This window comes from Diprion similis, chromosome 14 (genome assembly GCF_021155765.1).
Source record: "Diprion similis isolate iyDipSimi1 chromosome 14, iyDipSimi1.1, whole genome shotgun sequence".
NCBI classification, from domain to species: Eukaryota; Metazoa; Arthropoda; class Insecta; order Hymenoptera; family Diprionidae; genus Diprion; species Diprion similis.
In genome coordinates, this window is record NC_060118.1 from 1,913,063 (window position 1) to 1,925,832 (window position 12,770).

Sequence of the window (12,770 nt, forward strand, 5' to 3'; positions counted from 1 at the left end):
AAGGTGCAATACGTGCCCGGTCTAGGACCCAACCTTTTCTCGACGGGGACAGTAACGTCACGCGGATTTGTTATTATCGAGAAAGAACGCGAGTGTGAAGTGCGATTCGCGAACGGAAAAGTGGCGGTCATTGGTGTAAAAGACACCATGAATCAATATCGCCTGGGTCTGCGAGTTAATCGAGCATGTGAGGCATATAACACGACCACTGAATCGTGCTATAGGTGGCACCAGAGACTGGGACACTTGGGTTTCAAGATGATGCAAAATATGGTGAATAAAAACACCGTAAATGGTGTATCATTCGCTGCGGAAAATAGATTCTTTTGTGCAGACTGTGCTGTGGGAAAGATGCATCGCATTTCCCACCCATCTCGTGAGATTCGTCAGTGCCAACCCGGAGAAAGACTCCATGCGGACGTTTGTGGTCCGATGCATGTGACTTCAGTGGGAGGCTACAGGTACATCCTGGTGGTAAAGGACGAGGCCACCAGTTTTCGATACGTGCATTTCTTAGCACAGAAGTCTGACGTCGTCAGCAAAATAAAAGAACAAATCAGTGCAGTCGAAACTATTACTGGAAATCGGATAAAGTCGATCAGGACCGATAATGGTTTAGAGTTCGTGAACGAAGGCATGTCGAAACTACTGCGAGAGAGAGGAATAATCCATGAAAGAACGTCGCCCTACACGCCTGAACAAAACGGCCGCGTGGAACGTGAGAATAGGACCATTCAAGAGTCTGCTCGGACGATGCTGTTGGCCAGTGGTCTGCACGTGAGTTTGTGGTCTGAGGCTGTTCGTACAGCGGTGTATATTCTAAATAGAACCCCGAATGCCAAAAATCCAATAAAAACTCCTTTCGAGCTCTGGTTTGAGAGTAAGCCTGACCTCGGTCACGTGAGAATCTTTGGTTCGGAGGCTTACGTACACGTCCCGAAAGAGACTGGTCAAAAAAAGTGGGATGCCAGGGCTAGAAAGATGTATCTTGTAGGATACGAGTCAAGTGCGAAGAATTACAGACTCTACGACCCAAGCAAGAGGAAGATAATTGTCAGCTGCGACGCTGTGATCAACGAGGACTCTATTAAAAAAAAAAGGTCCGAGGAAGAGGACTTACCTGTCGTTGTCCTGGCTGACGAGGATGCCACAGACGGAGAAAACTTCAGACCAGCAGACGAGCGAGTGGACGATAATGAAAATCTTGAAGCTTTTGTCGACGCAGCTGAGAATAGTGGTGAAGAGCCACGTTACAATTTGAGACCATACATTTACGAGCCGGACAGATATGAAGAAAACGGTCACAGCGCAATCATTGAAGAAGTCAGCACGTACGAGGAGGCAATTGCTTCCAAAGATGCTGACAAGTGGCTACAAGCCATGCGTGAGGAGCTTGATGCTCTCAAAAAAAACGAGACATGGGAATTGACTGCGAGACCGCCACACAGGAACATAGTGACGTGCAAGTGGGTGTTCAAAGTGAAAAACGCACCCGGTTATTCAGAGGAAGTGAGAGCAAAAGCTCGTCTCGTGGCGAGAGGATTCTCACAGCGGGAAGGAGTTGACTATACGGATGTTTTCTCCCCCGTGGTGAGATATGACTCAGTGAGAATTATGTTGTGTATCGCCGCGCAAGATGACCTAGAGATTGTTCAGTTCGACGTTAAGTGCGCTTTCCTGAACGGAGAATTGGAGGAAGAAATCTTTATGGAGCCGCCACAAGGGCTCGATATAATTGACAAGAACTCGGTGTGCAAGTTAAAGAAAAGCTTGTACGGATTGAAACAGGCCTCGAGAATGTGGAATCAGAAATTTATCTCGTGTTTGCGAAAATTCAACTTCGTGGCCAGTGCGGCGGATCCATGCGTGTTCAGTGGGAGAGTCGACGGACACGACGTGTTTCTGTTATTGTACGTGGACGATGGACTTATTCTGTCAAAAAATGGCGATGTTTTGAAAGACGTGATTGATTACATGCAAAGCTGTTTTGAAATGACCGTCGGAAAGTGCCGGTATTACGTCGGAGTTGAAATACTGAGAGACAGAAATAACAAAAAAATCAGTATTGGACAAAAATCGTACATCGAAAAACTCATCGCAAAATTCGACATGACAGATGCTGTGCCGTCGAGTACACCGTCCGATGCGAATATTCGTCTAACTGCCGCAAGGGAGACTTGCGCCGGCGTTTTTCCTTATCGCGAAGTGGTGGGGTCGCTGTTGTATGCCGCGATGGTTTCAAGGCCAGATATTGCATATGCCGTGGGAGTAGCCAGCAGATTCCTGGAAAATCCTAGTACGGAGCATATAAATGCAGTAAAAAGAATCTTGAGATACCTCAAATCGACCTCAGAGTTTGGCATCACGTATAATTCCGTAGCAGCTATCGCGGGATATACTGACGCAGACTTTGCTGGCATGGAGACTCGACAATCGACGACAGGCTTTGTCTTCACCATGGGAGGTGGGGCTGTGACTTGGAAGAGTCAAAGGCAAAAGAAGGTGACACTTTCCACTACTGAAGCAGAATATGCCGCTAGCTGTGAGGGTGCGCGTGAAGCGTATTGGCTGAAGCAGCTCCTGAAGGACGTTGGGAAGGAGCTGAGAGATCCTATTGAGCTGAACATCGACAACCAAAGTACGCTGCGACTAATCAAGAACCCGGAAGTGCACGCCAGGACCAAGCACTTCGATGTGCATCTGCATTATGTGAGAGAAGCAAATAAAGAGAAAATAGTGCAAGTGCAGTATGTGTGCAGTGATGATCAATTGGCCGATGTTTTTACGAAGGCTCTCCATCGCGAAAAATTCGTGAAAAATATCGAACGCTTGAATGTTGTGAAGATATACGAGTAGCATGTGGTAGCGTGAGAAGAGTGGGCTATGGAAGTATGACGATATGTACATTGTACGCCGAGTGGGAGTGTTGAGGAATACGTCGTACGATGTATATGTGTGTGCGTGTGTATGGGCGAGACAAGAAAAGATTGGGGCGTTGCCTAATTTTCTGTGTATAGCACCCGCTTATTTTGTTTATATCGCGCAGTCGAAGCGTGAGGCTCACCGAGAGCGTACCTTTATTCTAACTTTGTATAATTTCATCAAATAAATAAAACCAATACACGTTGTATATATATAACTCGTTTTTCTTCATTTATGCCAATAATCTAACAGATATTATACTGGTCTTTGGGCCTCACAAGCAGTCTTTGGTTATGAGAAAACATCACGTGGTTGATAACGCACCGGACTTTAGATCTCACCAACAGTTTTTTGGTCACGGGAAACGAATGTCACGTGCTTTATATCGGGTTAACGGAAACGATTCTCGGCACTATTATTTGTGATATGTAGGGTGTCAAATAGCACGCCGCAAGCCACTCAAGGTTGACCGGAACATTCCTGAGATGGGCACGCTGGAAACAGAATCGTTTGCGTCTCCGCTACATCTCGACCGTCGGCAGGGGGGCTGACAGCGAGACTGATGCTAACGCTGCGTGATTTTGACCTTTGGTCGATGAAATTGTCGGTAGGGCAGCAAGATTTTGACCTTCGGCTGATAAGAGTGTCGGTGAGGTTGAACCTTCGGTCGATAAATAAGTAGAGCGATTTCGATCTTCGTTTGGTACAGCGGATTGTGACGTTATCGTGGAGAGGGGTTTGAGTTTAGGTAAGACGTCGGTAAGTGTCGGCAACAAGATTCTATACGCAGAACCGACATTGTATTACTACTCACTTTCGAGAAAGCGGTCGACATCGCTTCTGCAATAGAATTAGCGCTTCGCAACGCCAAACGTACGGATGAAACACCGCAACTTACAGCGAAGTCGTCAATAATCACGTCAACTGGCGCAACGCAAATCAACAAGCACAGGGTAACAAAGGTTCTAAGATAGAGGTGAAAGACAAGGTATAAGCGATAAGAGCAAGTTTAAAAATACAAATAAAAAGTACATCTGTTTTTGCTGCGGTAAAATTAACGATCATTCTTTGGAAGAATGTGTTTCAAAGAATTTAGTTTGCAGCTTGTATGGAGTCAAAAGTCACTTGGAGAGAATGTGTTTAAAAAAAAACATGGTAAAGATACGGTTTTCGAAAACTGCTTTGCTGCTTACGATAAATATAAATCTAAAGAAAAAGGTAAAGTAAATTTTTGGATTTTTATATAATAAATTCAGTAGACTTGTTTGCGAAAAGTAATCACCTCTCAATTAAGTACAGTAATACCCCGACTTACGCTACCCCGTTTTACGCGAATTCGGAGATACGCGGTTTTTCTTTTTAATCGTCGCGCGCATCGGCGTGTTCGGCTTACGACAAGTTCGAACGTGTTCCGTGTAGAATAACAATTCCAATTCCGTGAAACATTACGTACGCAGTGCAACTTCGGTTTATGACAAGTTCGGATGTGTTCCTTGTGGAATTATTTTACGTACGCAGTGCACATTATTGGTTTATCTTTAATTATGTCATCACCCCGACTTACGCGAATTCGACTTACACGGCTATCTCTTGGTCCCATCTATCGCTTAAGTCCGGGGTATTACTGTATATTAAAACGAACCCAATGTTCGAGAACGTTGAGATTTTGAATAGTACAATATTGACTCCGAAGCATATGTAGCTGCAATCTCGGAGACAAATAAAAATAAAGATTTTGCAAATAAACGACTTGTGACCTTTTATCTAGCTACGGGCGAATGCAATTGAACCCTATAGCATGTTCAAAAGTATACGTGTGAAATTCTGAAACAAGAATCGTTATTTAGATTCATATGTTATGCAAGGCGACGGCCTATCATTAGTGGGTGTCTACTGGCTTAAGGAATTTGCGTTCTGGCCTTTGAAAATTGGAGAGGTAGAGAAACCGAAATTTGTCAGTATATTCTACATGCATAATGAGCTGAGGGACAAATTTTTATCCTCACATCCAAAATGATTTTCGAATGAACAAGGCGCTTTTAAGGGGACCCGGTGGTCTAGAGCACAAAAATTTTACCTATTTTCACGGTTTTTTTTTTTTTGCCATTCAAAATTTGAAAAACGATGTTTCAACTTTCCGGGCATATTACTACGTTTATTAAGCACACAAAAAAAAAATTTTTCTTTATTTTAAAAACATTTATTATTATAAAAATGCCGCTGAAGATGACCCTCTCGAAAAATCGGACCCGGACGGCGTAGGTGATTTCAAGACTTTTACTCATCTGAAACTCAAAATTCAAGAAGATTTCAGAAAGAGTGCAGTTATGTTCGCAACTAGAACAAATCGGAAAAATTGAAATTGACAAAATGGCGCGCTTTTGAAAAAAAAGTTCGTAAAATCGGGTCTTTTTTCACTAGTTTTTTAGTGTAAACAATAGGAAATTATTTGAATAAAATTATGATTCTAGTTCCGACGATAGCCATACATGTTGTTAACAACATATCCAAATTTCAAGTGATTCGGTTGAATAGTTTTTTTTGTTTTCACCCCCGCCGTGCCGAAAAAAGTCGTTTCGAGATAAATGAGTTTAAAGTTTGAGGTACAGATATTTTCAAAAATTGAGGAAATTTTAAATACTTACAGTCAATCCGCGATTCCGGCACCATATAGGGAAGGGAAGGGTATATATAGGTATATAGTATATACTATATACAGGTATATATTTTCGGAGAAGGGTCGGGACAACTGCCCTGTTCGGAGCGCTAGACCCATGAGGAGCGCGCGGACCGCTCTCTACCTGGTTAATGGGCTGTAGAAGCTATAATGTTGAGAATTTCCGCATGAAAATTATACAGTATATTCTTAAGACACTATACTTTTGAAATAGCGAGAAAAAAAAATCGATTTTTTGAAATTTCTAGACCACCGGGTCCCCTCAATGTGCGGAAAGTCAGACTTGTTTTGAAAGGTAATGCTAGGCCAATACAATTGAAGCCATATCATGTTCCTATTGCATTGTCTCAAAAAATAACAAATGAAATAAATATATTGGTAAAAGCCGAATGCTAGGAAATGTTAAAGAGTATTTTAGAAGATATTCCCCGTAGAGAAATTTACATCGATAATATTTACTGTACAGGTAAAACACCTGGAGAATATGTTAAAATCTTGGAAGAAATTTTTCGTAGACCAAAAGACGCCTGATTAGGAATCAACGTAAATAAATATGACTTCTTTAGAAAAGATATAAAGATACTGGGATTCCTGATTGACGAATCAGGGTAAAACCGGCACGATCCAAAATCTCGGCAGTACAAGACGCCCCTGTGCCAAAAAACTGTTAAGAATTGTAAGCTTTTTCAGGTTTATCGAATTTCTACGAAAAGTTCCTACCTGATAAAGCTCATCATGTAAAACCCTTATACGACTTATGTAATAAAAAAATTGGGATTGATCAGACAAGTGTCTCAAAGCGTTCAAGTGGTTGAAAGAGCAAATCACTACAAATCGTATTATAGTATTAAAGTTCGAAACCAAATTTTGGATGTCCGGATGTTCGGATGTTCAGAAAGTGACGTCACCAGAATTTTTTTTCTATTGACGTCATCGTCGAGCTATAGTAATTGGCGGGGACAAAATTTAGCGAGCCGAAATTCTCAGTCCGGAAATGACCGCGCAGTCGAGAGGACGTATAAAAATCGCGATCCGCTCCAGGTACTTGACCTGGTGAATTCCGACTTTTAGAACCAGCGCACCGTAGTTCCTGCGCCCCAGGTCCACTACTTGGTGGTACTCGACCTTCAGGACAAGCGCTCCGTGGTTCTTGCGCTCCAGGTTGACTACCAGGTGAATTTCGACGTCCAGGACAAGCGCTCCGTAGTTCCTGCGCCCCAAGTATACTACCTGGTGAATATCGACCTCCAGGCCGTAGTTTCTGCGCCCCACGTCCACTATCTGGTGAAACTCGACCTCCAGGACAAGGGCTCCGTAGTTTCTGCGCTCCAGGGCTACTATCTGGTGAATTTCGACGTCCAAGGCAAGCGCTCCGTAGTTTCTGCATCCCACGTCCACTACCTGGTGAAACTTGACCTCCAGGACAAGCGCCCCGTAGTTCCTGCGCTCCACGTCTTTGACCTGGTGAATTTGTAATTTCAGGACGAGTGCTCCGTAGCTACTACGCTCCAGGTCCTGAACCTGATGAATTTCGACTTCCAGGCCAAGCGCTCCGTAGCTCATCGGCTCCAGGTCCTTGACCCGGTGAGTTTTGGATTTCAGGACTAGCGCTCGATAGTACCTGCGCTCCAGGTCCTGAACCGGGTGAATTTTGTCTCCAGAACGAGCGCTCCGTAGCTCATTCGCTCCAGGTCCTTAACCTGATGAATTTTGAATTTCAGGACAAGCACTCCGTAGTTTCTGCGCTCCGGGTCCACTACCTGGTGAGACTCGACTTCCAGGACCAGCGCTCTGTAGTTCCTGCGCTCCAGGTCCTTGGCCTGATGAATTCAGAATTGATTTGGAATCTGGTTGCCTGCCTCAATGTGTTAGGCACACAGCTATTCTGCATATACATGGAAATATTCATGGCATATTCCATGTACTTATATTATTGTGTGATAGTAAAGTCGAAAACGGTTGTTTGGGTTTTCGTCGTAGATAAAGACTCGAACGACCTCTACATTGATCGAATTCAATAGGCGTAATGACGGGCACATGACGATGCTATCACTGGCGCGTATTGACGTATACGTCCACAATAAATCGAGTTTTTCGAGTTTGTAAGTAATACGTGATAAAACTAATCACATCGGCGTCAAAGGTATAATTGGACATTCTGTTGCTGATTTGTGAGCGAGTGTGAAACTAAGCGGAAAAGAGAAGAAGGGTACAAAGTGATATTACCATGAATCGACGCAGGTATGTAGAATTATCTCTGGATGATTTTGCGGTCTTGCAGAGAACTGGTCAATCAGGTATGTGTTGATTACACATATGAACAAATTCAGCGATTTATCAGAGCAATACTTGACTTTTCGCATGCAGAGTACCTTATTGGTACAAATACCACGATCAATTCAAAGTGTTCCGGAAAATGAAGCATGCATGCAAATACTGTTTCATGGCCCGAGACATTTCGGACATTGGATTTGTGTTAACTACGATACCGAAGTATTACACATATATGATAGCGCTAACAAGAGAGTATTGCACGATGATCATGAGATATTTTTGAGCAAATTGTTACCTCATTACAATATACGTGTTGTGTTTGAAAAAGTACAGCAACAAAGTAATTACTGGGATTGCGGTGTGTTTTCCATAGCTTTTGCAACTTCTGTTGCTTTTGGTGTGAATCCTTGTGAGGTACAGTATGATACATCAAGGATGAGACCACATTTATTTAACATGTTCAATTCGGAACATTTGATACACTTTCCATTTATACAAGTAACCTCGCATAGCAACACGCTGCGCGAAACGTTTTCCACAGGTGTGTGTACGAAACGTAATAAATCTGAGGTCGTAAAAGGTGTCGATAAGGTAAATATCCAAGTGAGTGAATCAATGCCACAAAAAGGTTTACCTGAAAAAAAAAGTATTTATGTACAATAGGGAGCAGAAACATCAGAATCAACCCCTTGATACCGATAATAGAGTTAATTTTAAATGTACAAAACCAAAAGCGAAGAAAATCATAGAATCTTATAGAGAAGGCAAATAACATTCGGGCGGCTGCATGACGCTACAAAGATGCAGATAGAGAAAAATCAAGTCGTGCAAAAGATCCTGAGGAGCAACGGGCCAACAGACTTGAGGCTGATGCGATAGGTCAGAAGCAAAGAAGGATAACTAACAAAAATGTGCAAAACACAAAGGAGTCCGTGGTCTGTAAAAGCGATGCGGATAGAATGAAAAAAAGTCGTGCGAAAGAATCTGAGGAACGACGGGCCAACAGACCCAAGGCCGATGCAATACGTCAGAAGCAAAGAAGGGAAACCAACAAAAATGTGAAAACCACGAACGAGTCCGTGATCCGTAAAAGCAATGCAAATAAAATGAAAAAAAAAACGTGAAAGAGAATCCGAGGAGCAACGAGCCAACAGACTTAAGGCCGATGCAATACGTCAAAAGCAAAGAAGGGAAACCAACAAAAATGTTGAAAATACGGAAGAGTCAATTCGGGAGAAGAGTCCAAAGGAAAAAAAACTTAATAAGACAGAAGGTTTAGTGTTACCTGCGACAAAAAAAAAGGAGAAGTAATCCTTCCGTGATTCCGATAGGAAGGGTGGTATTGGAAAGTCCCGATTTTATGGGAGATGAAGTGGAATTACATTATCTGTGAAAAATGAATTACATTACGTCAAAAGCAAAGAAGGGAAACCAACAAAAATGTTGAAAATACGGAAGAGTCAATTCGGGAGAAGAGTCCAAAGGAAAAAAAACTTAATAAGACAGAAGGTTTAGTGTTACCTGCGACAAAAAAAAAGGAGAAGTAATCCTTCCGTGATTCCGATAGGAAGGGTGGTATTGGAAAGTCCCGATTTTATGGGAGATGAAGTGGAATTACATTATCTGTGAAAAATGAATTATCCGTGTTAGTTTTTTCATGCTGAACATTTTGTTTCTGAATTGCCCGGTGATAAGAAGTATAATGGTTGCTGTCACAAAGGTCAAGCACGTATTTTGTAAGATAGTTTTTATCCGAAAGAGATTCAAGCATTGATCAACGGTAATGATGCATATAGTAGAAATTTTATGAAAAATTAAGGAAGTTACAACAATTCCTTGGCATTTGCAAGTTTAAGTGCTAAATTAGACGCCTTTAAAAGTCAAGGTCCATTTGTATTCCGTATATGTGGACAAACCTATAATAATACATATGCGCTTCATCCAGATGTCAATGAATCCCGTAAATATGGACAATTATATATTGTTGATAACGAGATCGCTACTAGAGTTCGTATGCAACATCCCGGCAATAGTGGCTGCTTACCAGAGGTATTGAGCGTATTGGATGACGTTATACGCAGAGTCAATCCATACGCGAAGGCGTTTAATATGATGTACGAGGTGGAAAGAAACGAAATATTGCTGTCCAATTTAACCGGTTGTCCAGTTCGTGAAGTTTGAATGTGGTTGAAGAGAGATGACACGGTTGATTAAAATCGTTTCAACATACCAACATGCAATGAAGTGGCAGTGGTGTTCGTTGCTGAAGATGGAGATCCTCCGTTACAAAGAGACATATTTGTATATTCTAAAAGTAAGGGTCCTATAAGTATGTCATCTCTGAGTCAACATGTTGACCCTATGACGTATCCTCTCATCTTTCCATCCGGTCAGTCTGGATGCGCGCTGAAGATGAAGCAAACGGGAGGAAAACGTGATATAACAGCGTTGCAATACTACAGCTTTATGTTGAGCGATAGAGGCGGGTTTAATCCATGTCTGAGTATGGGAAGTTCATCCCAGCAATATATTGTCGATATGTGGACGAAAGTTGAAAGTCATTGTCTGTATTTTATGAGAAATCAACAAAGTGAATTACGAGCAGAAACGTATGAAGGCGTAATCGATTATCTTCACAACAAAGCAGGACGGGATAATGCAAGGATAGGGAAAATGGTGATATTACTGTCTTTGTTTAATGGGAGTCCACGAGCTTTGCAGCAAAGTTTCATTGACGCAATGGCAATATTGCAAAAATATGGCAAACCCGATTTATTCATTACTACGACCTGTTAGCCAAAATGGAAAGAATATGTTGAAAATCTGAAGCCTGGTCAAACTGCAATGGATCGACCAGACCTTATAGCTAGAGTATTTTGTCGGAAAGTTAAGGAGCTGAAAGCACAATTAATCGTCGAAGCAGTATTTGGAAAGTGTGCTGCTTATGTTTATGTAATCGAATTTCAAAAATGAGGCTTATCACATTTTCATATGTTGTTTTGGCTAGAGGAAGACAGCAAAATTCGAGATGCAGATGACGTTGACAGAATAGTTTCGGCCGAGATACCCGATAAGACAAGATATCCGTTACTGCACGACATCGTCAGACAATGTATGGTTCACGGCCCGTGTGGTCAACAAAATGTTGATTCACCTTGCATGGACACGAAAACAAATCGATGTACGAAACGATTTCCGAAGTATTATGTGTTGGAAACAAATTATTATTTGAAGGGTCATCCCGTATATATCGTAGGCGAGATGACGGAAACCTTATTGTTTGTGATGTTAAGGAAGATGGGACACGTAGAACTGCTAATAATAGAGATGTTGTGCCGTATAACGCGTATTTGTTATTGAAATTCAATAGTCACATTAACGTCGAGATATGTTCGATGGTGCAGTGTATAAAATATTTATTCAAATATTGCTATAAAGGTCATGATTGTGCGATTGTTGAAATGGAGAATGTGCAAGAAGATTGTAACATCATGTACAATTAGGTGGATGAATATATATCGACGCGATATGTTTGTCCGCCAGAAGCAATGCATCGTCTGTATGCATATCCGATGAATGAACAGTCCCATGCTATATACAGATTATCAGTTCATATAGAAGGTGAACAAGTGGTATATTTTGAAGAGAGTAATGAAGAAATAACCATAGATAAAAACAAGGAATCTACATTGCTTGCATGGTTCACTTTGAACACCACTGATATCGAAGCACGTAAGTATTTGTATTGTGAAATTCCAAATTATCACGTTTTTGATGAACAAAAATTTACGAAGTGGTCGAAACGAAAGAAATTCGTAGTACCTGTTTTGAGTAGAATGTACTTTGTGAGTCGTGAGGAAACTGAGCGTTATTATCTGAGAGTGTTGTTATTACACGTTCGAGGAGCTCAATCATTTCAAGATGTGCGGACATATGGTAGTATAATGTATCCAACCTATTTAGAAGCGGCAGTTGCGCGCAAATTAGTTACTGATGACGAGGAATGGGACAAATGTCTTTCTGAAGCGTCAAGTTTGAAATTTCCGACCGAAATGTGTCGATTATTTGCATACATATGTGTGTAATGTTTGTTGTTACAGGGGTTGTAGAATAAATGAACCAAATTTGTTTCTCTGGAAATAAGAGAATTTTATATTTTATATTATGATCGATGTTTCTATTTACAATATGTACACAAATGACCAGTTACCTGGAAATAAGAGAAACGACAATTAAGGCCACTTATTCGTCTCTCTTTCACTGCTTTGTGTTTGTTTTATATCTGTAGTCGATTTAGCGTAACCTCTTTCGTGTTTCTTCTCTCTATCTGTCCCTGTCTATTTCGCTCTCTGTCTATCTCAACTCTGTTTGCCTGTCGATCCATTTCGTACTCGGCGAGACATCTAGCAGGTGTCATGTAGGCGTGCGTGGAGTCCAATAAGCGCGCTGAATTTTAAAGAGAGTATATTCTCTTTACATCTCCCCTCCCCGGGATAGAAATTGCAAATTTCTCAGTCATCCTCTTCTTCCCACATTGGAGTTAGTTTTGTAACGTGGAATAGACTTGTATCTTGATTTCTTTTCTCAGTTTTTATTTTATAAATCGAGTTTGAAATTTTTTCTTCTATCATGAATGGTCCGATTCTCAGTTCTTCTAGCTTTTTCCTGTTGAGTTTGTTCCCATTTTCTATGAATACCTTGTCTCCAACGTTGAATTCGTGCTGTCTTCTATTTTTGTCAAATATACTTTTATTATACTTATGTGATCTTAGCGTTCTTTCCAGTGCTAGCTTCTTATCTCTTGTCCAGTCTTCTCCGTTTTTCTTTCTTCTTAATTCTTCTGGTATAATTCTGGTGTCCGTGCCGTATAATAGGTACTCTGGTGTAAATCCTGTGG

The 12,770-nt window shown here is 41.5% G+C and overlaps 1 protein-coding gene and 1 long non-coding RNA gene across 2 annotated transcripts; one reads left to right on the plus strand and one right to left on the minus strand.

The window, feature by feature from the left end:
- Positions 1-5,053: 5,053 nt before the first annotated feature.
- LOC124414667 lies at positions 5,054-5,597 on the minus strand. The gene is made up of 2 exons (XR_006930050.1): positions 5,568-5,597; positions 5,054-5,207 (listed from the first exon to the last, which is right to left on the minus strand). It is a non-coding gene; the product is annotated as an uncharacterized LOC124414667 (long non-coding RNA).
- Positions 5,598-9,575: 3,978 nt separating this feature from the next.
- LOC124414413 lies at positions 9,576-11,987 on the plus strand. Its single transcript, XM_046895358.1, has 9 exons — positions 9,576-9,609; positions 9,741-10,031; positions 10,119-10,549; positions 10,670-10,825; positions 10,883-11,054; positions 11,108-11,366; positions 11,475-11,605; positions 11,693-11,905; positions 11,974-11,987. The coding sequence occupies exons 1-9, from the start codon at positions 9,576-9,578 to the stop codon at positions 11,985-11,987; spliced, it is 1,701 nt and encodes a 566-aa protein (XP_046751314.1).
- The last annotated feature ends 783 nt before the right edge of the window (positions 11,988-12,770 follow it).